We start from the raw sequence: 22,294 nt of genomic DNA, 5'->3' as shown, positions 1-22,294 counted from the left end.
AGGGAAACTGTTATTTAACCTGATAGAACAGGCATGGACAAACAGCCTGTTAGGAATTGTGGGAGCTGAAATCCAAAACACCTGGAGGGCTGAAGTTTGTCCATGCCTAGAGTTAGTTGATATATTGTCTGAACTAAGTTGAAGTTACCATTGTGTAGCACTGTGTCTTGATTTCATCATCAATAATGATTATAATAGTCATAATCTAAATGATTCTGTGTAAGGCAAGTGTCTTCCTTTTCCTTAACGGTTTTGCTAGTATGAAAAAGAAACTTTCCTCAGTTCATTCTTCAGAAAAGCATTAAGGAATATCACCACATTACGAAATCATTGTGACACCTGTCCCTATCTTCATCTCAGCCCTTTTTGCAAGCCTAGCAACCAAAGTACATATAGTGCTGTTTTAATAAACCTGGGTGTAAAAAAAACAATAATGGACGTGGGCACATAGCAACAAGTGAAAACCAAACATTCATAAGAAGACACAGTCAAAAAAATTGAAATGAAACAAATTTAATAAATCTGGTGCTTATTTGTTGGATGGAAACAATTGAATTGCCTTCCACTATCAAACAGAGCAATATTCTGCTGTATTATCTTACATAACAGCGGCTATTTTTCTTTTCTAGTTTTTAATTAACTTATTTACTGTTTTATCTTCTTGGTTTTGTTAAAGTTTACATTTCTTCATATAAGAGGGGCTGGGCATTCTTTTCTCCTAATAACAAAGTATTGCAATAAACTGTGTAGGAAGGGATCTTTGCAGACCTAAAACTCATAATACACCTTACTGAAAGGTGTATTATGCTGTATGTAATATCTTATTACGTAGATTGAATGCAGTTTGACACAACTTTAACTGCCATGGCTCCATAATATAGAACCCTGGAAGTTGCAATTTTACCAGGTCTTTTGCTTTCTCTGCCAAAGAGTGCTGGTGCCTTACGAAACTACATCTCCCATGATTCACAGCAGTCAGAGTGATGTTAAACCGCATTAATTCTGCAGTATGGATGCACCCTAGGTCTCACAACACTTTGTTGGAGCAGAAAGAGAATGCATAATATTTTCTCTTTTCTGGTTGTTTATCTCCTTAAAATTACAATGGGACCTTGGTATTTGCTGGGTTTTGTTTCCAGAGTCTCCCATGGATATCAAAATCTGAGGATTTTCAAGTCTCTTTACATACATGTAGTAAAAGGGTGTCTCTTATATAAAATAGTGAATACAAATACCGTATCTGCCAGAAAGAGGGTCTGTAAAATGATTCGATGATACAGCAGGATATATCTTTATGTCAGCATTGTGTTCAATGAGGTTTGGTTTTTTGAAATTTAGCCTCTGAATATTGTTGAAATGCGGTTGGTTGAATCCAGACATGCAGAAGCTATGAAAGTAGAGGGTAGAAAGCAGCTGGAGTGCAAATTGAAATGGGAAGTCAGGTTATGGAGGTTTTTCAGCTGCATCTCTGTTTCACTTGCAAATTCTAAGGAGACTTTTCCTTTTTAATTACAAAAGTGTCCACTAAAAAAAAAACCCAAAACCTGCATATGTGATAGCAAAAGCACAATAATTAATATGTTTCTTTCCGCATACTGACCTTAATTTAAAAAGTAAACATCATTGCTGAAAATATTTGTGCAAAAAAAACCTGAAGCATGCATTCCAGGTTAAAGTACAAATAACTTTCTCTGCCTTTGAACAAAGTGTTTTTTTTTCCATACATAGCATATCCCATCCTTTGTTCAGCCAATTATTTGCCAGTCTTCTAGATTTTTCTTTTATTTGCACAAAGTACAGTGTTAAACTACTAGCTAATTATCAGATTTGTTTTCTTGCCTTCCTCCTACCATCTTCTGTGTGACTATGAAAGATTTTTCTGATCTTGAGCTGTTTTTGTGGGATGGGCTGTGAATTGGGGGATTGAACCTTTTCTGATTTCAGGTTCTTTTAGTTAAGATATCTCTTTGGGTCGTGACGTGAGTAGTTCACTAATCCTTGTTTTTCATCCTGTGTTTCATGTTATTGCATCCTTCAAAAATAATAACAATGACAACAGTTTCATGTGCAGTAGCTTTTCTAATGCTGTCTGTGTGGGGCAGTCTTTCACTTTGTGCAAAAGAAAGGCCATAGGCAAGGCTGAAGTATATTGTTATTTATTTGTTCAGTTGCTTCTGACTCTTTGTGACCTCATGGACCAGCCCACGCCAGAGCTCCCTGTCAGCTGTCGACACCCGCAGCTCCTTCAAGGTCAAGCCTGTCACTTCAAGGATACCATCCATCCCTCTTGTCTTTGGCCGGCCTCTCTTCCTTTTTCCTTCCATTTCCCCCAGCATCATTGTCTTCTCCAAGCTCTCCTGCCTTCTCCTTATGTGGCCAAAGTACTTCATCTTTGCCTCTAATATCCTTCCTTCCAGTGAGCATTATTTCCTAGAGTATGGACTGGTTGAATCTACTTGCAGTCCAAGGCACTTTCAGGATTTTCCTCCAACACCACAGTTCAAAAGTATTTATCTTCCTTCGCTCAGCTTTCCTTATGGTCTAGCTCTCTCGTCCATAGGTCACTACAGGAAATACTATTGCTTTAACTATGCAGACCTTCATTGCCAGTGTGATGTCACACTGGCTGAAGTATACTGATAGAGAAAACTTTTCGTGGCCCTTAGTGGTTGAGGGCCCTGCGTTGTTGTTGTGCTGTAAACACACTTTGTTTACTGTGGTGCTGTTAAGAGAGAAATGAACCCAAGAATAAGAGAAACGGTTATTCCTCCATGATTCCCAATGATTGGTGGTGTTGCTGTCCACTCTGGCTCCTTTTTCCAGTTGCTGGATGACTAATAATAATAATAATAATAATAATAATAATAATTAAAAAAAAAAACTTTATTTATACCCCGCCACCATCTACCCGCAGGGACTCGGGGCAGCTTACATGGGGCAAAGGCCCAACCAACATAGGGCAAAATATAGGCAACATAATACAAATCACACTATAAAAAGATAAAACAGTAATACAATATATCAATTAAAACAAAAATACAGGATAAAAAATGCATTTAAAACACATAAATGGTAAAATCGTAATAAATACAGGATAGATTATTAAAAACCAAAGAAGAATGATGGGTGTTGACATCACTGCCCCCACGTATGTGTCCTCAGCCATAACCATATCGGCAGATTGTCCCAATTTGACAATTTGGACAGTTCTGTTTAATTCTCTGCCACCTTTCCGGCTGCTTTTAAAGCGTCCGTTCCCCCCCCCCCCCCCTTCCTGCATTCCCACTTTTTCTCAGCTTCCTTCAGTTGGCACAAACTAACTTCAGAGTGCACAAGACAAGAGCAGGCAGTCTTTTCTGTCTCTAATGTTCCCTTGGCCATGCATGTCCTGGTTTTTCATCTTTTATTATTTAGGAAGGGCCTTTCATCTGTTTCTGAGCCTGGACATGATGAAGCTTGCCTTCACCTCCTCTTCTGCATCTTTGAGCCCAAGGCAACGGCTGTTAGGATGACTCTGCTTTTGGGTTAGGCATGATGGAGTTGTGTCTTCTTCTTGTTCTCTTCCTCTGAGGCCAGGGCAGAGGCAGTTGGGATGGACCTAGACATAATGGGCTTGTATCTGTCCCTTCTTCTGTTTCTTCAGGGCCAGGGCACAGGCAATTGGGATGAATGGAGAGCCCTTTAAGACTAGGCATGATAGAGCTGTGCCTTCCTTCTTCTTCTCCTCTCTCTCTGAGGCCAGGGCAGAGGCAAATGGGATGTATGGATGTATGGAGGACCTTTCATCTACTATGATGCCTTTGTTCTAACAGCAGATCTCCAAGGATTGTAGTTTGAAATTGCTCCAGGGCTTTGACTACCTTATCATTCCTAACCCTTGGGATATATGGATTGGTTATATAACATCTAGTTTGATGTGGAAAAGAACCTTCTAATGCTTCCCCTCTTTGTTCAAGTTGAGTTCCTGTGCTTTGAATACTTGTAAGTCTGCAGATAAATCCACTGGGGTCAACTGTTCCCATCTAAGCACCCTCAAAGCTGCCGTTGCTGAATTGGGTGGTTGTAAAGCCAGAGATATAAAAAGTGGCAGCCCTGCTTGGCTTTTGGGAAGCTGCTTATTCATTATCCTTCCTAATCATGCTAAGTAATGCTGAGGCATGGCTTACAGAATGTTTTTATTCAAACATTACCTCAGCTGCAAAAAGTCTCAACTAAACAGAAATGCTTTTTGGCAACAGCATTAGCTTCTGAGGTAACACTGGACTCAGCTCTTTACTTCTGTTTGCAAAGCAAGTTGGGATATTCAGGTGGTCACTACGGGAAATGTGCTCTCCGATGAGTCCAAAGCCACGTGAGCTGAAAGGCTTCTACTTTAGGTTACTAAAAGACAACAGTTTTTTTAAAGTATGGGCCAGATCTCCAGTTCAGTATCTCTTGGAACCAGAGTTTTGAAAAAGGTACTTTGCTTTTCTGGCTCAGGATATCTTGGAATTATCTGCTGCTTTTCCATGCTCTGCTTAAAATAGTTACATGTTTCATCAGCAGCAAATGTGCATTTTCAACTCTGTATCTGCTTACTTTCAGCTTTCTTCTAATGCTTCAAACTGTATTCAAAGTGTAAAAGTGGTTTATATTCAATTAACTCAGCAGAGGGGAGAGGACAGGAGGAGGCAAAGCTTTGTATTTCCCTGTCAGCTAGGGCAAAAGCCTGTGTGGGTTTTTTTTTGTCCTCATTCATAATTTTTGCCATCTTAACCAGACTGCAGTGCTGCTTGGCCACATGTGTCCTGCTTTTCATCTGTGAAATATTGGAGAAGATGGAGTTGGAGTACTTAACACAGTGGTTCTCAACCAGTGGTGTTTTGGCCTAAAACTCCCAGAAGTCTCAGCCAGTTTACCAGCTGTTAGGATTTCTGAGAGTTGAAGGCCAAAACATCTGGGGACCCACAGATTGAGAACGACTGATTTAACATGTTACCTGGCCACTAGTTTTCCATCCCAATCCCTTCCTTCAGCTGTTTCATCTTTTCCTTCCAACTGATCTCTGAAATAGGAAATGAACTTCTTGTTAACCTGGTTGCATGACAAGTAGTTGCTGCTGAAAGTCCCTCTTCTACATGGCCATTAAAGGTACAGAGGAACTATTTGCAGTTTTCAGCTTGCCAACTCAGCTCCCACTACTTGTTGCTTTATTCTGTGAAAATGTCCCCCAAACACACACATGTCATTCTCTGTTGGAAATCCATGGTTGGCATTGTCAGTTAATAGACTTCGTTTTGTCGAGACACAGTTGTCCAAGGGAGAGCTCAATTTCTCTTCATTATTGTGTAAGGCAGGGATGGGTATCATGCAGCCCACTTTTGTGCTTAAGGGAGGAAAGTTGTCAGAGCAAACTTCATTAGGAAGCCACCTTTCCTTAGCCATCACTTAATCTGGATTTGTCTACATTAGGAAGCTTTTATCTGGGTTGGCAATAGATTGGTAAAATGAGTAGGCTTGTGAAGTATTCTTCCAATGCTTGTAGTTGAAGCTGGTTGTTAGAGACACCTCTACCAGTGCATTGTCAAAAGCTGGAAATTCTGCAAAGGCTTTAATTCAAGACTTTTTGCTGCTAGAAATCCTGACAGCTATTTAATGTAAGTTAAATCAGGCTTTTATCTGAATTTTAATGCTGAATTTTATGCTGAACTTATTTTATGGGAAATAATGAATCATTTTGGATAATGCCTTTAAAGTTTGGACTAAAACCCAGTGTAGGTTTACTATTCCACTGTGTAGATGGACCTTGATTAAGTTTGAAGCCTCCTCTTCCCTTTCCTCCTCCTCCTGCTCTTCTCCTGACACACAACAGCTAAAATGAAGCTTTTTCTGGCATGGAGATGAAGTTTCATTTACTGCTTTCATCAGGCATATGTTGAAAGCACAAGAGCAGAGCTACAAAAAGATGTATATCCTATTAACTGTGCTGTAGCTCTGAGAATATAAAAGCAAAAAAAAAACCACTTCCTTCTGGCTTTTTGTAAGCTTTCTTCACTAGTTTGCATTCTTGCAGAATGGCATTAAATATCAATGTCAGGATCATCTATGATATAGTTGTTCTGATGTCTATATATAGTTGAACACAATAAGAACAACAACAAAATAACACAAATAACACATTATTGGTTGTTACTCAAAGAAATAGGATTATCATGATATCTGATTGTCCTGATGTGTGACTTATTCTCTGGTCAAGAGATTACTGTCAGGATCCATTACAAAGGAAATGGGATGGTATCCTGTTGACACCACTTCGTTTTTTCCCCATGAAAGACAATATTTCCTAATATTTCATATGTGCAATATGCCAGTACTTCGACTGTATTGCTTTGAATGCCGTATGGATAACATTTGTTCCAGATACCCAGAGATAGCTGAATGCATAGCCTCAATTTCCATTTTAAGTGAATTGGATATGTTTGGGAAAATCTCTTCTCAGATAGAGAGCAAAACCTGTTAAGGAGTCATAATGTACTCTACAGAACTAGAGTGGAGCTTGTGCGCCTCAATTCTGATCAGTGGAATTTGCATCAAAATATAAGCAGCAAGAAGCAAAATATAATGTAAAGTTCCTAATCATTTGGTGATTATTTTTTTGAATGCACAAGCGACCACTATTTTGAGTAACACTGCTGTAGACTGTCTGTTTCCTCTCCCCATTTGCAGTTTGAGGCTAATAATAACAAACTACCCTTAAGGCACCAGATCCCATCTGGTCTTGGAAACTAAGCAGAGTCAAGACTGGTTCATATTTGGATGGGAGACTGTTAAGAAATACCAGGAATTGGCAAAACCTCTCTATAGTCCTTGCCTATGAAAACGTAGTGGAATTCAGGGGGTTATAATAAGTTGACAGGCAACTGGAAGGCACATTCTCGCCATATAAGAACATTTGAGCTGTACTAAGATAATATACCATATATACTCGAGTATAAACCGACCCGAATATAAGCTGAGGCACCTAATTTTACCACAAAAACTGGGAAAACATATTGACTCAAGTATAAGACAAGGGTGGGAAATGCAGCAGCTACAGGTCACATTCAAAAATAAAAATAGATATTAATAAAATTGCATTATTTGAGACATCAGTAGGTTAATTTTTTTGAATATTTATATTAAACTAATTTAAAATAATAAGACTTTAATAAGATAAGACTGTCCAACTCTGAATACCTATATACTCAAGTATAAGCCGACCTGAATAGAAGACGGCTAGGACCCTCACTCGAGTATAAGTTGAGGGGAGCTTTTTCAGCTCTAAAAAAGGGCTGAAAAACTAGGCTTATACTCGAGTATATACAGAATGTGGAATGATAAAATGTATGTAAAAATCTTGGAACAGTAAAAATCTTGGAAAGTGTAAATTCTAATGTTCTTTCTTCTGCTTGTTATTGTCAGATCCACTTTATAAAAGCAGATGCAGTGAGACTGAACTCATTTCCCTTTGCCAGGCCTGGTTCTCATGATGCCATAGCTTGGCTTACTGTGCTACAAAGCTATCTGGAAATCCAGACCATGAAAAGCACTTGCATGAATATAATTTTGATGGAAATCAGAGCAACACATTTCAACTGGAAATCTGTTTTGTGGCTGTTTACTGGCAGACAAATGAGTAGGGTTTTTTTTTGTTTGCAAAAGATTCAAAGTACCATTAATAGTAATCATCATGGTAAATAAAATGTAACTTTATCTTGATAGACTGGAATAAAAGTAATGTGACTGGAAGCTGTGGACAGAATTTTTCCACATTGACTTAAAAGTGAATGTGTTTTGTTAGCATTGCAAAAAAAATGATTTGGGGAAAATGGCTAGAACCCATTCTTGCTAGGAACTCCAAGGCATAATCAAAATTCAAAATCTCATTTAGGTTTTATTCTTATTTACCCATTGCTCATTGAATTTTACTTCCCTCCAGCATGTCGGCTAAGCGGATGTTGGTCTTCGCTCAAGCGTAGCACTCGCTTTATGTCCTTTCAGAGCTCAGTTGTTGGTGATGCTATTTTAAAAAATGTTCATTGAAGCTTTTATTTGCTTATCATATTGTGAACATTCACGAGATACACCAACAATAGTTTTCCAATATAAGATATCATTGCCTAATGATTTTTCATGTGTCTGGCATAAGAATAGTGACAAGAAGCCCTCCAGTTCATTAAAATATTAATTTCATCCAGGACACATCCAAAGGCTAGGTCTTATTGAAGAGTTATCTGCTCATTTTTCTCTTTGACAGAAGCAGTCAGAAGCATTAGTAATAACTGGTTGTTAATGAGGCTAGCTGCAGTTTTGGAAAAGCAACAACAGACCAGAAACATTCACCTTGTAGTGTTAATGTATTGTATAGCTACTGGCATTTTGCAGTTGACAGATAATGCTGAATATCCGTGTTAAGAATGTAGGCATATATGATACAGGTATACTTGCATTAACATAAGGGTTTTTGGGCTCTCCTCCTTGCATCCCTTTCTGTCATCAAAATATATATTCAGTACGATTTTTGGGAAGTGAGCCTGATGTAGTGGTTTGAGTATTAAACCATGACTTCAGAGACAAAAGTTGAAATGCCTGTTGAACCATGAAACCCATAGAGTGACCATGGGCAAGTCACAATTTCTCAGAGGAAGACAATGATAAATCTCTTCAAGACAAATTTTGCCTAGAAAACTGCCTTAGGGTCACCATAGATCAGAAATAACTTGAACGCACACAACACAACAGGATTTTACAGCCCTCTAGAAATGGTTGTTGGAGTCTCTTGGTTTGCTGCATAAAGATCTTAACATTTGCTGTCTTGATGTAAATGTAAAGCCGATTTTGAAAACAGCCCATAAAGAGTGTTGTTGTATGTTTTCCGGCTGTATGGCCATGTTCCAGAAGTATTCTCTCCTGACGTTTCACCCACATCTATGGCAGGCATCCTCACAACAATTCTGTGATCCTGGCCATGAAAGTCTTCGACAACACATAGCCCATAAAGACCACATTATTATGTCAGACCAGTATCCATTGGTTCACCATTTGACTCCAACAATGGCCATTCCCAGGTGATCACAAGTGGAAGGAAATCAAAATGACCTTACTGATTATTATTATTCCAGCTTTCAATATCACCTGTTCTCCTTTAACAAGGTGGTTCCCAACTTTTGGGCCTCCAGGTATTTTGGACTTCAACTCCCAGAAATCCCAGCCAGCTTACTAGCTGTTAGGAACTCTGGGAGCTGAAGTCCAAAACACCTGGAGGCCCATAGGTTGGGAACCACTATTTTAACCAATAGATAACTGATGTTGATAGGCTTACAGAGTTACAGAGAATCACAGAGAATCCACTGCACTGTACACCAGTAATTTCAATAAATTACTTGCTAATCATGTGAAGAGCAGTACTTCTTTTTATCCACCTTGAATCTGTTGACCAGTCAATCACCTTGGTTGATTTTGAGTTTGAGTTTTATGTGTTGTCGAAGGCTTTCATGGCTGGAATTACAGGGTTGTTGTGTGTTTTCTGGGCTGTATGGCCATGTTTCAGAAGTATTCTCTTCTGACGTTTCACCTCACAACCTCTGAGGATGCTGCCCATAGATGTGGGCAAAATGTCTGGAGAGAATACTTCCGAAACATGGCCATACAGCCCAGAAAACACACAACAATCCAGTTTTAGTTTTATGGGGGAAACAGCCTTCTTTCAACACTAAGACATTTCAAGATTTGTTCCTTAGAAGTGTGCTTGGGTTCTCCAGAAGGCAGGTTTCCTCCCTTTAAATTGAACATGCCCAACATGAATCCCAAAGTCTAGATGCTTTGTTTTTCCAGCCATTGTGTAACTGTTCATGTGAAACTAGCAACTTAGGTAGACCTGGTCAAGTTATATTTTTGGATGTCAACTTTGAGAATGAGGTCCTTCTTGATTCCTTGGATTCATTGTGACATTTTCTTTCCAGCTCAGTTACATTTTTGCCAAAACTCATGTTCTACTGAACTTTGCCAGTAGCTCTGGGGACTGTCATGTTGTGCAAATGAATGCTGTATAGGTATTAGGTACTGGCCAATAATGTATATTTTAGGAGTAGGAATTATGTTGGACTGTAACTCCCATCATTCCTCATTATTGTCTGTGCTGGTTGGGGCTTCTGAGGATTATACCCAGCCATATTTGGAAAGCTCAACAATTCCCATCCTTTGCTTACCTGCTTTTTGAACTTAAAATAGTTTCACCTTGAGAAGCAAGGAATATTGTGTCAGTGGTGCCAAAATCAGTCTGGTTGGCAGCATGCTTGTTCATGATGAGCTTTGGCACAGGAATCATGAGCAGAGTCTTCTGGTGATTATATTTGTGGAGGAGCCCATAATTCACCAGCATAGCTGTATTGATTGTCAAATTCAGCCTCATTGTTGGTCAAGCAGCAGCTGTTTTCTTAAAAGGCCATAGAGGGTTTGGCTGGCACCCCAAACATGTTCCAGTAGTATGGAAATGTATTCATTTTGATTTAATACAAACAGAGATGAACTGGTGGATTCATTCCAAAGTAGAACTTGGCCCCATCCCCAGATCCAAGGTGCTGCTTTTATTCAAGATCTCAAGGATGAACACCGCCTTTTAAAATTTGTTTCTGCATGTTCAGTGTGGCGTGCTCAGTGGAAATTAAAATGGCTAGCTGGAAAGCAAGAAACTGATGTAATATTTTTATTACCAGTAGTACCTGGCTTTGCTCAGCCTAGAAACTCCTTAGTCCCACAGCCAGATCATCAGTGATTCAGTTGATGCAATCGATCCTGGCTAAAGACCCAACACTGAAAGTAAGCAGTGCACTTTTTCTGCCAATAACTTTCTGAATCCACCAGTATTTCTGTTAGTCTCAGGATTTTGTGTGTTATTTGACTGAGTAAGGTGTGAAATCAAGTTGGTAAACTCACATCATAGGACTGGAAATGGGTTAGCATGTGAGGATTATTGTTGTTTTCTATTTTTTGTTTTTCAATTTCTATGCCACCACTTGTAGGATAATTCCAAGGCTGTTGTGTGTCCTTGTGTTTGATTCTGATTTATGGTAATCCTAACCTATCATTTATTTATTTATTTAGGGTATTTCTACCCCACCTTTTTGCAATGCGGACCCAAGGTGGCTATCATGGGGTTTTCTTGGAAGGATTTGTTCTGGGAGGGAGAGCTGATATTGCCTTTTTCTGAGGCTGAGTGTATCAGATCCCTAGGGTCACCCAGTGAGTTTCCATGGGCAAGTGGGGAATTGAACCATCGTCTTCCGAAGTCTTAGTCCAGCACTCACGCCATTACATAATACTGGCTCTCAATTCATTATACTTCTTCAAATTCATTCATCTCCCTTAGTGAAACAGTGGAACCTCCTCTCTTTCTCATAAGAAAGGCCCATTTTGATGCATCATCACAGCATGATGTAGAACTGCAGAATTGTAGAGGTGGAAGGGATCAGTAGGACTATCTAATCCAAGCACCTGATGTGCGGGAATCAACTGCTGAAGTAGTCCTGAGATACGGGTCTTCAATTCTTTTAAAAAGCTCCAAGGAAAGAGAGCCCATCATGATCCAAACCAATCAATTCTATCCTGGATTTTTTTTTGTCGCTCAGAGTAACCCACCCCAGCCATGGAAACCCACTTGCCCAAGTGGGTTTCCATGGCTGAACAATAAATCAAATCCTTGCCTCCAGAGTCATATTCCAATGTTCAAACCACTACACCATTAAAAACCCCTTCCCAGTAATTTAATTAGTGGTTTCAAGTCAGTCCCTTTGTGCCATGAAAAAAACAAGCTCTCACCACTTTCCACATGACCAAAGTTCCTCAGACATTTTACTGGTCCTTCCTTTGATCTGTAGGAAAATGCTCAAATTGATCTTGCAGGATTCTCTATTCTGCCGTCTCTGCAGCATATTCAGGTACAACTTGAATTTTCTCTACACTTAATAATCTGAATGTGTGAATTAAGTATATTTAAAAACACTGAGCTTGATACAGAGGTAATAAGTAAGTACTGGAATATTTTGTCGGCAGCTTGTTCCATCCATCCAGTGATTAGATCTTCATGTATGAATCTTTCCTCACTCTCCCTGGTTTGTGGCTGAGGCTTGGGTCATGCAAACAAGAAATCAAAAATGGAAGCATCATTTACAGAAATTACTTATTACCTGTCTAGTCTTTGGAGCAGATCAACTCTTGTGACAAGCAACTTGCAATTTGAAGCTAACTTCAAACTACAAAAGAAAGCCCTTAATGTGCATCAGTGTTCTGTGGTTTGTGTAATCACTATCCGGTCCACAAACTGGTTCCAGGATTTCCCATGTAGTCATCTGCACAGCAAAACCACTTTCTTCAATACCGGTTTGAAACTGCATTTAATAGCCAGTGTAGTTGGGGCCTTGGTTTGATTTTAAGCTTGATGTTTTTGTTTGGGTTGAGAATACCAGCTGTTGACATAGGGTATTTGCCTCCTTGCAGTTCCTCCTGTACTTCAGACATAAATATGACAGCTATCAATAATTCACACATCCTTTACAGAAATTAAAGGTCTCTGAAAATTTGTGCATGTCGGAGAAAAGATAAGACTGAGTCCTCTCTTCATAATGTGTTGGTGGGGGCAAGACATTGCATATGTGCTCGAAAGCTGTTTATGTCCCTTCTCTGTAGTTAACATCTATCACTCTTGACAGGCTGTTTTAAGTTCCTTCATTTCCTTGCAAGATCATCAATTCTAAAAAAGTTGCAATCCCATTTACCAATATCAGCAGGGGAGAGAAGAGATGCTTTCACTGCATTAAAATGTTTCTTGGCTGTAATCAACAGGGAAAACCAAAATTCAGTCAAATGGAAAATTAACTCCCTTTATATATGTCATGCCGGTGGTGGTGGTGGTTCCGTCCAATGGAAAATACTAGCATCAAAAGAGAGAGGTTTTATTTAGGACCAGAACAGGTGGAGGACAGGGTTAAATCCCCCTCATACCTGCTGAGATCCTGATAACGTATCTGCTTCCCCTGCTGATGAAGTTTGCATTTAAAAACTACTGTATCATTTATCATGCAATCCCAGGGCAGCATACAAATAGACTCAATTTGAAGAGCTTAAACAAATATAGAATTTAACGCAATAAAATAATTTAAACCATTTGACAAATTGGAATGGGGTAAAACATTTAAAACAGTTGAAAACCATATCCATTTTAGATGTGTACATGTACTATTGGGTCTAAGTAACCCTCCTGTTTCCCTTCATTCATGAATAATTGACTCATAAACATGAGAGAGAAGCTGATCTCATGCTGAAACTTCAAAGTCTACCACAAGTTACAAAATTGTCAATGGAGTGCAGAAAGGGACAGCAAGCATACTTTGATTGTATCTTTTAAAGACATGAGGAACCCCGGTGGCAAAGTGTGTTAAAGCACTGAGCTGCTGAACTTGCAGACCAAAAGTCCCAGGTTCAAATCCCGGAAGCGGAGTGAGCACCTGCTGTTAGCTCCAGCTTCTGCCAACCTAGCAGTTCGAAAACATGCCAATGTGAGTAGATCAATAGATATCACTCTGGCGGGAAGGTAACGGCGCTCCATGCAGTCATGCTGGCCACGTGACTTTGGAGGTGTCTACAGACAATGCCGGCTCTTTGGCTTAGAAATGGAGATGAGCACCAACCCTCAGACATAACTGGACTTAATGTCAGGGAAACCTTTAGCTTTACCTTTGAGGACATATTTTGGGTGTCTGGTTGCACCCTAGGCCAGCATGGCCAAGAAATTTAAAATGTCCCATCTTTCAAAATTATGTACTGTATAAAATTTGTGTAGAAATATGTGTAAAATGTAAAGTTCCCTTAAATATGGAACTAGCCCTGAGAGTTATCTTTGAAGAAGGACATACTCTCCTCTTCAATCTAGATCCTTCTTCGAGGCCACAAGGGTTGTGTACGTGACAAGATTCAGGCTCTGGTCCAGAAATGTTTCCCCTTTACTTTAGTATGAATGGTTGCCTGTGATATAGGCAACCAATGCCTTCCACACCATTGCGGCAGTTCATATTCTAGATTGAAATGAGTTATCCAAGATGCTCTGAGAGGGGTAGGTTCAGCACCATGGATAGCTTTTTGTATAAAAAGAAAGGTTTCTCAGTCCATGGGCATCCAGTCCAAATTTCTTCAGCAGAGCAACGATTTCTTGCAGAAGCACAAATCCAAAGATGTGTCAGTATGTCTAGTCTTTCATAGCTAATATGTCTTGTGTGTTTGGGGGAGGGGATTGTATTTGGATTCATGTTCCATACAAGGAAATGAACTGTTAGTTTATTTATCTTTATCTTATATGAGTGTTGACTACATTTCAGCTTTTCATTCAGTGGGTCTATGCAAGTTGTATCTAGCAAATGGTTTTAGTCCCTGGTGCAAACAACATGAGGCTTTCAGAGGTGATTGGATGGCCAGTAGTGAAGGATAATGGTAGTTACAGTCAGGGCCGTAGCCAGAAAAATTTTTTGGGAGGGGTTTTGAAAAATTCGGGGGGGGGGGGTTGAACCCCTAGCACATACCCCTCCTCGCTACAAACCTGTCAATATCTGCTTGAGATAGTGCCTGGAGGGACTCTTAATGTTTTGCATCTCATAGACTTAGCATGGGGATTTGGTTAACCAGTTAAAATTCATGAGTAAACGAGATTTTTTTTATAACTTGAAAAATTTCGGGGGGGGGGGGTTTGAACCCCTAAACCACCACCCCCCTCGCTACAGGCCTGGTTACAGTCCCATCAACTCAATTGTTACAAGTTGTCCAGCTTCAAACTTGTCCAGCTTCAAACTTGTCCAGCTTCAAACTATATTTATGCAACCATTTCATCCCAAGAGATTCTGGAGAGTCTAAATATCTGATGTCAGTTGATGTATTTCATTGATTTTGTCTCCATTTTATGTAATTTTGAGTCCAGTCTAGTTTAAATCTTGGGGTGGAGAACTGGATGGTAAAATGTTAAATAAATAAATAGTCCTGTAAAAGCTACTCAAAAGTAAATCCTATTGAATTCAATCAAGCTTACTTTCAAGTAAGTGTGCATAGATATCAAGCCTGAATATTTTAAAGTAGCTGTGTGTATGAACATACATACAGCCCTTGTTGACCTTAATTGGACTACTTAATCAAAAACGTTACTACTTAAATGTCACCACTCATTTCAAAATGTGGATGTTGACATAGCTATTCAGAAATCTACTTTATTAAATTGACATGTTGCAGCAATGAAGACATACTAAGGCCCTTTCATATCGAAGGAAAGGTCATTATCAGGAGTTTAGCAAGAGGTGAGGCGGCTGATGGTGAAGAAATGCTTGACATCATTAGTTTTAAAAGGAGCTGAAGGTCAAATTTCCTTGACTGGGAGTCTTTTTCTAATGGAGCAAGGGAGTAGGCTGTGAAATACCAAGTAGCTCTCTAGCACGGTGGATATGAGAAGTTATTGACACCTGGTGCCATGCCCAAGACTCGACCTTTTTGTGTCTCCCCTTAATTTCTTTTTCAAAAGAAATAACTCGAAATTGCTTTCTGTAAGGCTCCGAGATCGTGTGCCTCAGATGATTTACTCCAGATTACTGTTATTGATCTTTTCAGACTGCTCTAGAGAAAGACAGAATTAGTCACTTGTTTACACTAAGGTTATCCTGGGCTCTTCTCCACATAGGGAAAAGTGCTCATTAATCCTTTCCATTGTATATATATGTATTGATCCAGGAGTGTTTGTCACGTGCTTCCCTGCCATTTATTTATTGTGATGAACAGACCACAAATAAAATCAACTCATGCACAGTAATATTCCATTGCTAAATGAAGTACAGTGACTCAGGAACTTTCAGCTCTAATAAGTATATAGTAGGCACCCCATGGATCCATGGATAAAAAGCTGCTATTTTTTTTTTACCTCACTAGGAATCCCCAGATTCTCTAGGGCGATTCTGTAGTCAACATCTGTCAGAGATTCCTAGAGAGATCATATTAATTAAATCTACAAAAATTAAACCCCAAATGTGGAGGGATGACTGTCTTTACAAAAGTGCAAATGATCTAGGATAGACTTCCCCAGCTTGATGCCTTCAGAAGTTTTTGGACAGTGAGAGACAAGCTCTGGGTTTCCAGTGATACCATCTACCGTATATACTCGAGCATAAGCCAACCCGAATATAAGCCGAGGCACCTAATTTTACCACAAAAAACTGGGAAAACTTTGACTCCAGTATAAGCTGAGGGTGGTAAATTTCAGAAATAAAAATAGATACCAATAAAATTACATTAATTGAGGCATCAGTAGGTTAAATGTTTTTGAATACTTACATAAAGCTCAAATTTAAGATAAGATTGTCCCACTCTGATTAAATCATTATTCTCACCTTCTTCAATGTAAATGTCCTTATGTATCCTTTTAATAATAATAGAGTAAAATAATACATGTAATAATAATAATAATAATAATAATAATAAATACAGGAAAATAATACATGTAATAATAAACAGAGTAAAATAATAAATGCAACAACAACAATAATAATATCAGAGTGAAATAATAAATGTAATAATAATAATAATAACAATAATAATAATAATAATAATAATAATAATAATAATAATAATAATAATAATAGAGTAAAACAAATGTAATAGTAGCAATAATAATAGAGAAAAATAATAAATGTACCATATATTCTCGAGTACAAGCTCACCCAAATATAAGCCAACCAGGACCCTCACCCGAGTATAAGCCGAGGGGGGCTTTTTCAGTCTTAAAAAAAGGGCTGAAAAACTAGGCTTATACTCGAGTATATACAGTATTTTTAAAATGTGGGCCTTCTGCAATTTAGCAAATCTGGAAGATCATTGCCAAGTTTTTTAGAGGGGGAAAAAACAATAGAAAAGGAGCTCCACATATTAAAACGAAGCCCAGCCCTTGTTCTCAAGTACTATCACTGCACCTGTAGTTATTTAGGAGTGGCAGGTCACCTTTTTTGGACCAAAAACCAGGATTATCTAGACAGCACCTGGGGAAGTAAGAGCCCCCAGTGGCACAGTGGGTTATGCCCTTGTGCTGGCAGGACTGATGGCTTGAAGGTTGGGTTGCTGACCTGAAGGTTGCTGGTTTGAATCCAACCCGGGGAGAGCATGGATGAGCTCCCTCTATCAGCTCCAGCTCCATGCGGGGACATAAGAGAAGCTTCCCACAAGGATGGAAAAGACATCAAAATATCTGTGTGTCCCCTGGGCTACATCCTTGCAGTCGGCCAATTCTCTCACACCAGAAGCGACTTGCAGTTTCTCAAGTTGCTCCTGACATGAAAAAAAACCTGGGGAAGTCCTGTAAGTGCACACAGTTATTAAAATGACCTTGGGGGCTGCATGATTTTGATCCTGTTCTTAGGATTTCTGACTTTTGGCCATGGAAAGAATAAACAATAATGTCCAGAAAACATCTAGAAGCCATCCAGCTGAAGGACACACTTCAGTGGCGAAGTGTGTTAAAGCACTGAGCTGCTGAACTTGCAGACTGACAGGTCACAGGTTCAAATCCCGGGAGTAGAGTGAGCACCTGCTGTTAGCTCCAGCTTCTGCCAACCTAGCAGTTCGAAAACATGCCAATGTGAGTAGATCTATAGGTACTGCTCCAGCGGGAAGGTAATGGCGCTCCATGCAGTCATGCTGGCCACATGATCTTGGAGGTGTCTACAGACAACGCCGGCTCTTCGGCTTAGAAATGGAGATAAGCGCCAACCCCCAGAGTCAGACATGACTGAACTTAACGTCAGGGGAAACCTTTACCTTTACTGTACTAAAGCTGGATTAAGACCACCACAGGCCCTAAGTACTTAAAAACATGTTGCCCCCATCTATATATATAAAAGGGTAATGAAATTTCGGCCTAGGACAAAACAACAAAACTACACATCCCAGAAACACTAAACTTGGCAGCACAACCCCTCATCCATGCCTCTACGTTCATACAACAAAAAGCTCCAGCTACTCCAGAAAACGGCCAGGCTTTGAGACTGCAAGGCTATTCACTGCTATTCCACCCGGCCAACAAAGGATTCCCATAAGCCACAGCAACACGTGGCCGGGCAAAGCTAGTATATATATATATATACAGTAGAGTCTCACTTATCCAAGCTAAACGGGCCGGCAGAAGCTTGGATAAGTGAATATCTTGGATAATAAGGAGAGATTAAGGAAAAGCCTATTAAAAATTAAATTAGGTTATGATTTTACAAATTAAGCACCAAAACATCATGTTATACAACAAATTTGACAGAAAAAGTAGTTCAATACGCAGGAATGTTATGTTGTAATTACTGTATTTACGAATTTAGCACCAAAATATCACAATATATTGAAATCATTGACTACAAAAATGGCTTGGATAATCCAGAAGCTTGGATAAGCGAAACTTGGATAAGTGAGACTCTACTGTATGTGTGTGTGTGTGTATATATATATATATAATTCAGAATATAACCCATAATAAACAATAAAATAACATTCCTTTTTTGAAATGATATGATATAAAACTTACAATAAGATGGAAAATTCAGTGAGTGCTTAAATGGTGTGGTCCAGGTGATTGGAATAGGTGGTCTTTGTGGTCCTTTCCAGTTCTACGATCCTGCAAATTCTGTGATCTGTGGAAGCCAGCAACAAACTGGTGACATGGGACCTGCAACTCACATTTGTTTTTGTTTATTCTCTTGCAGTTATTAAATTAAAGACAACATCAGTATGTCCTCCAGAATTGTATGTTGAAATGTCCTTAGAGGTAGGAGAATGACTTGCAGAGATGCTTAATGCAGTATGCAACCCACGGCCCTGTTGATGTCATGCAAAATACATACACAGGGTTGGCAAGGAAAAGGTTGTCTTCCATAGATCTCCACAAACAGAGATAAAATGCAGAGTCATAGAAGTTCCATGGCAGAATGGTTTTGGATATTGTCAACCTGATGTAGGAATCATAGCCTTCCAGAGGCTGGAATTCGCATAGTCAATGGAAAATAATACGGTGAGTTGATTCTCACAACTTCTGGAAGCTCACTCTTGTTCTATTTTACTTTCATTTGTTGTGTGGGCAAGAACATAGAAACAATTCAAAAATAAGAATTCTCTAAAGTGTACAAAACATTGACTGATGCAGTGTTGAAAGGAGTCAAACAGAACAAGGTATTGCTAATAATAATCATAAAATGTCAGAAACTGAAATGGTTTTATTCTGGGCTAAGGAGACTTAACATTCTTCGAGAACAATCAGAAGCAGGACAAGACATTGACAACCGCAACAAAGCAATGGGCTGGGAAAGCAAAAAATTTACACACTAAAGAAACCAGTGCTGTGTGACTGCAAGAGCTGAGAAGTGGCACTGGAGACTTGAAACTCAGGGCTTTGTCTCAGACTTTGCAAAGTTCTATTGAGAGAGAAATTGAATTCTCTAGGCATAGCAGTGACATGTATTGCTTTGTTTCCTACTTAGAGGAGAAGTTTTGAAAAGTTTCAAGCTTGGAGCATGCTTTGATTCATTTTGTCTGCATGAGTAGACTTTTTCTGGAGGACAAGAGGGAATCAGAAATCAAATTACATCTTTCGTAATCCCTTGCATTTATGTGAATATTCATTCAATGCTATATTTGCACCTATGAGTCTTCTGGTTTCACTGTAGTACTTCTCAACATCCAGTTTCTATTTATTTATTTTGCTTATTCTCTTCTTTGTTTGAGAACTGGTAACATGTCCAGCAATGAGAATATACTGAGTGTGCCATGCCTTATTTGCTAGGATCGTAGGGGAGCATACAAATTAAGGCATCCAATTACATTTTGGTACATATATTCCTGGGCAATACCATTTCAGAGTCAGCTGGGAAACTCTCTATCTGAAAATGCAAGTTAGGGAAAAGGATGATTCAGAAGCATTTCCCCAAAGCTCATTCTAAATGGCTTTTAATCTACCAGTGGGTTTTTGATCTCCTTTTAATAGCTTTTGTCATGCGTGTTTTATTGATCTTTGTTGTGATAATTGTCATTTTAATTATCTGCATTTAATTTCTTATGTACAGTAGAGTCTCACTTATCCAACACTCGCTTATCCAACATTCTGGATTATCCAACACATTTTTGTAGTCAATGTTTTCAATATATCATGATATTTTGGTGCTAAATTCATAAATACAGTTATTACTACATAGCATTACTGCGTATTGGACTACTTTTTCTGCCAAATTTGTTGTCTAACATGATGTTTTGGTGCTTCATTTGTAAAATCATAACCTAATTTGATGTTTAATAGGCTTTTCCTTAATGCCTCCTTATTATCCAACATTCTGCCGGCCCGTTTATGTTGGATAAGTGAGACTCTACTGTATTTGCATTTTCACTGTGTATTGTATGGCATCTAATGGCTGCCATTTATGTTGTAAGCCATCCCGAGTCCTCAAGGGGAGATTGGACGGAGTATAAATAAAGTTGATTTCACTTGATTAAATGTAAAAGGTTGCTCATTTTGTTGCCAGAAATGAGGGAGAAGAAAGTGCCTGCTTCCTCATTTCACAGTTAAAGCCTGTCTGGTGGTGGTGGCTATTGTATTTCTACAAGTCATTTCTAACTTATGATAGACCTACAGGGTTTTCTGGAACTGGAAATGTATAACTTGTCCAAGATCACCCAGTGGGTTTCCAAAGCCGAGTGAAAAATCGTTTCCACCGTCATAATTCAATGCACAAACTACTATATCAGACTGTTAGCACTTACAGTAGAGTCTCACTTATCCAACATTCGCTTATCCAACGTTTTGGATTATCCAATGCATTTTTGTAGTCAATGTTTTCAATACATCATGATATTTTGGTGCTAAATTCATAAATACAGTAATTACTACATAGCATTACTGCGCATTGAACTACTTTTTCTGTCAAATTTGTTGTATAACATGATGTTTTGGTGCTTAATTTGTAAAATCATAACCTAATTTGATGTTTAATAGATTTTTCCTTGATCCCTCCTTATTATCCAACATATTCGCTTATCCAACGTTCTGCCGGCCCATTTATGTTGGATAAGTGAGACTCTACTATAATTCTTAAGAGTTATAATACTTACTGTACTTCCCTGCCACAGTTTCATCCTGAGGAGTCCTGGGGTTTGTAGTGTGGTGAGGAAATTGGAATTATTTACTAGAGTGCATTCATGTCTGTACAACAATAAAGCTCTTTATATGTCTCGCCAAACAACAAATCCCACAATTCTGCAGGATGGAGCCATTGTGGTTAAACTAGTATCAAACTGCCATAACTATGTATGTGGATACTTGATCCACGTGTAGCCCAATGTGCCTACCTGATGTGGTAATATGTCACCCCTCAAAGTGTTGTTGGAGTGCAATTCTTACAAAGTCCTAGTCAGCAGAGATGGAGTACAGCAGCATTGATGGCCACACTGTTTCCATCTCTGGGGAAGAGGTCTGTTGATACAACAAAAGATGCATATGGTTGAGGTGACCTGAAATCATGATGTAGTATTTCTGACACTATCTCCTGCCCCTGGTCTGATAGCAATTAAATTGTTGAGATGTACATTTGGAAAGGAATTGGGCAAAGGCTTCCTAAGGGACTGGTTTGCCACCACTAGCATCACCACCACAATTGTTTGGAATCTGGAATGTGTTCTGTGATAGCAGTTTTGGACATCTTTCTATTAGAGGCTTGTTAAAGTTTAGTAGCAATTTGAAGCTCATGTCAATGCATAAAGAGCTTGATTCATCTGCGCCCAAAAGACCCAGCAGTAAATGAATACTCTAGTTAATAGAGAATTGTTCAAAAGTATGCATTTTGGTATATCCTGAAATCAAAGTGAGAAATTATGTAAATCAGGGAAATCTTGGGTTTGAGAGAGCCTCCTCAATGAGTCTAATAGTAAAGGCTCAGGGGAATGTTTAAGAGAAAGGCTTGTTTTGGTTGCCCTACCTTGGACATGTCTCTGAGGGACAACGGCTATCAAGTGCATAGCTTTGGACTCCTCTCACCAATATGAACAATGTGCTGGGAGCTGTAGTCCAAGAAACATTTCTAAGTTTCATCAAATGCTGTGCTTGTGAATGGACCTGTTAGATGATGACTCATTCTTCTGCCCTCCATCTGGTCTGAAAAAGGAGATGAATTGCCGTAGGCTTCTATTTTTGAAGGCAGACAAAGTTGAGATTGAGAAAAATAGGAATCTGAGAGCA

The 22,294-nt window shown here is 39.1% G+C and overlaps 1 protein-coding gene across 6 annotated transcripts in view; it reads left to right on the top strand.

Annotated features, from left to right (window-relative positions):
- The window catches only part of pex5l (peroxisomal biogenesis factor 5 like), a 176,090-nt gene that overhangs the window by 9,829 nt on the left and 143,967 nt on the right, over nt 1–22,294 (top strand). Inside the window, exon 1 of one of the 6 annotated variants that reach the window (XM_062976793.1) lies at nt 3,342–4,457. The exons of the other annotated variants lie outside the window; for them this stretch is intronic. Within the exon in view, the coding sequence (XP_062832863.1) occupies nt 4,407–4,457 (51 nt within the window). The 5' untranslated portion in view covers nt 3,342–4,406. Of the gene's footprint in view, nt 1–3,341; nt 4,458–22,294 lie in introns of those variants that run through there. 6 annotated transcript variants of the gene reach the window in all.

Source organism: Anolis carolinensis, chromosome 3 (genome assembly GCF_035594765.1).
Source record: "Anolis carolinensis isolate JA03-04 chromosome 3, rAnoCar3.1.pri, whole genome shotgun sequence".
In the NCBI taxonomy this organism is placed as follows: Eukaryota; Metazoa; Chordata; class Lepidosauria; order Squamata; family Dactyloidae; genus Anolis; species Anolis carolinensis.
This window is presented reverse-complemented; position numbering and strand designations above follow the sequence as displayed.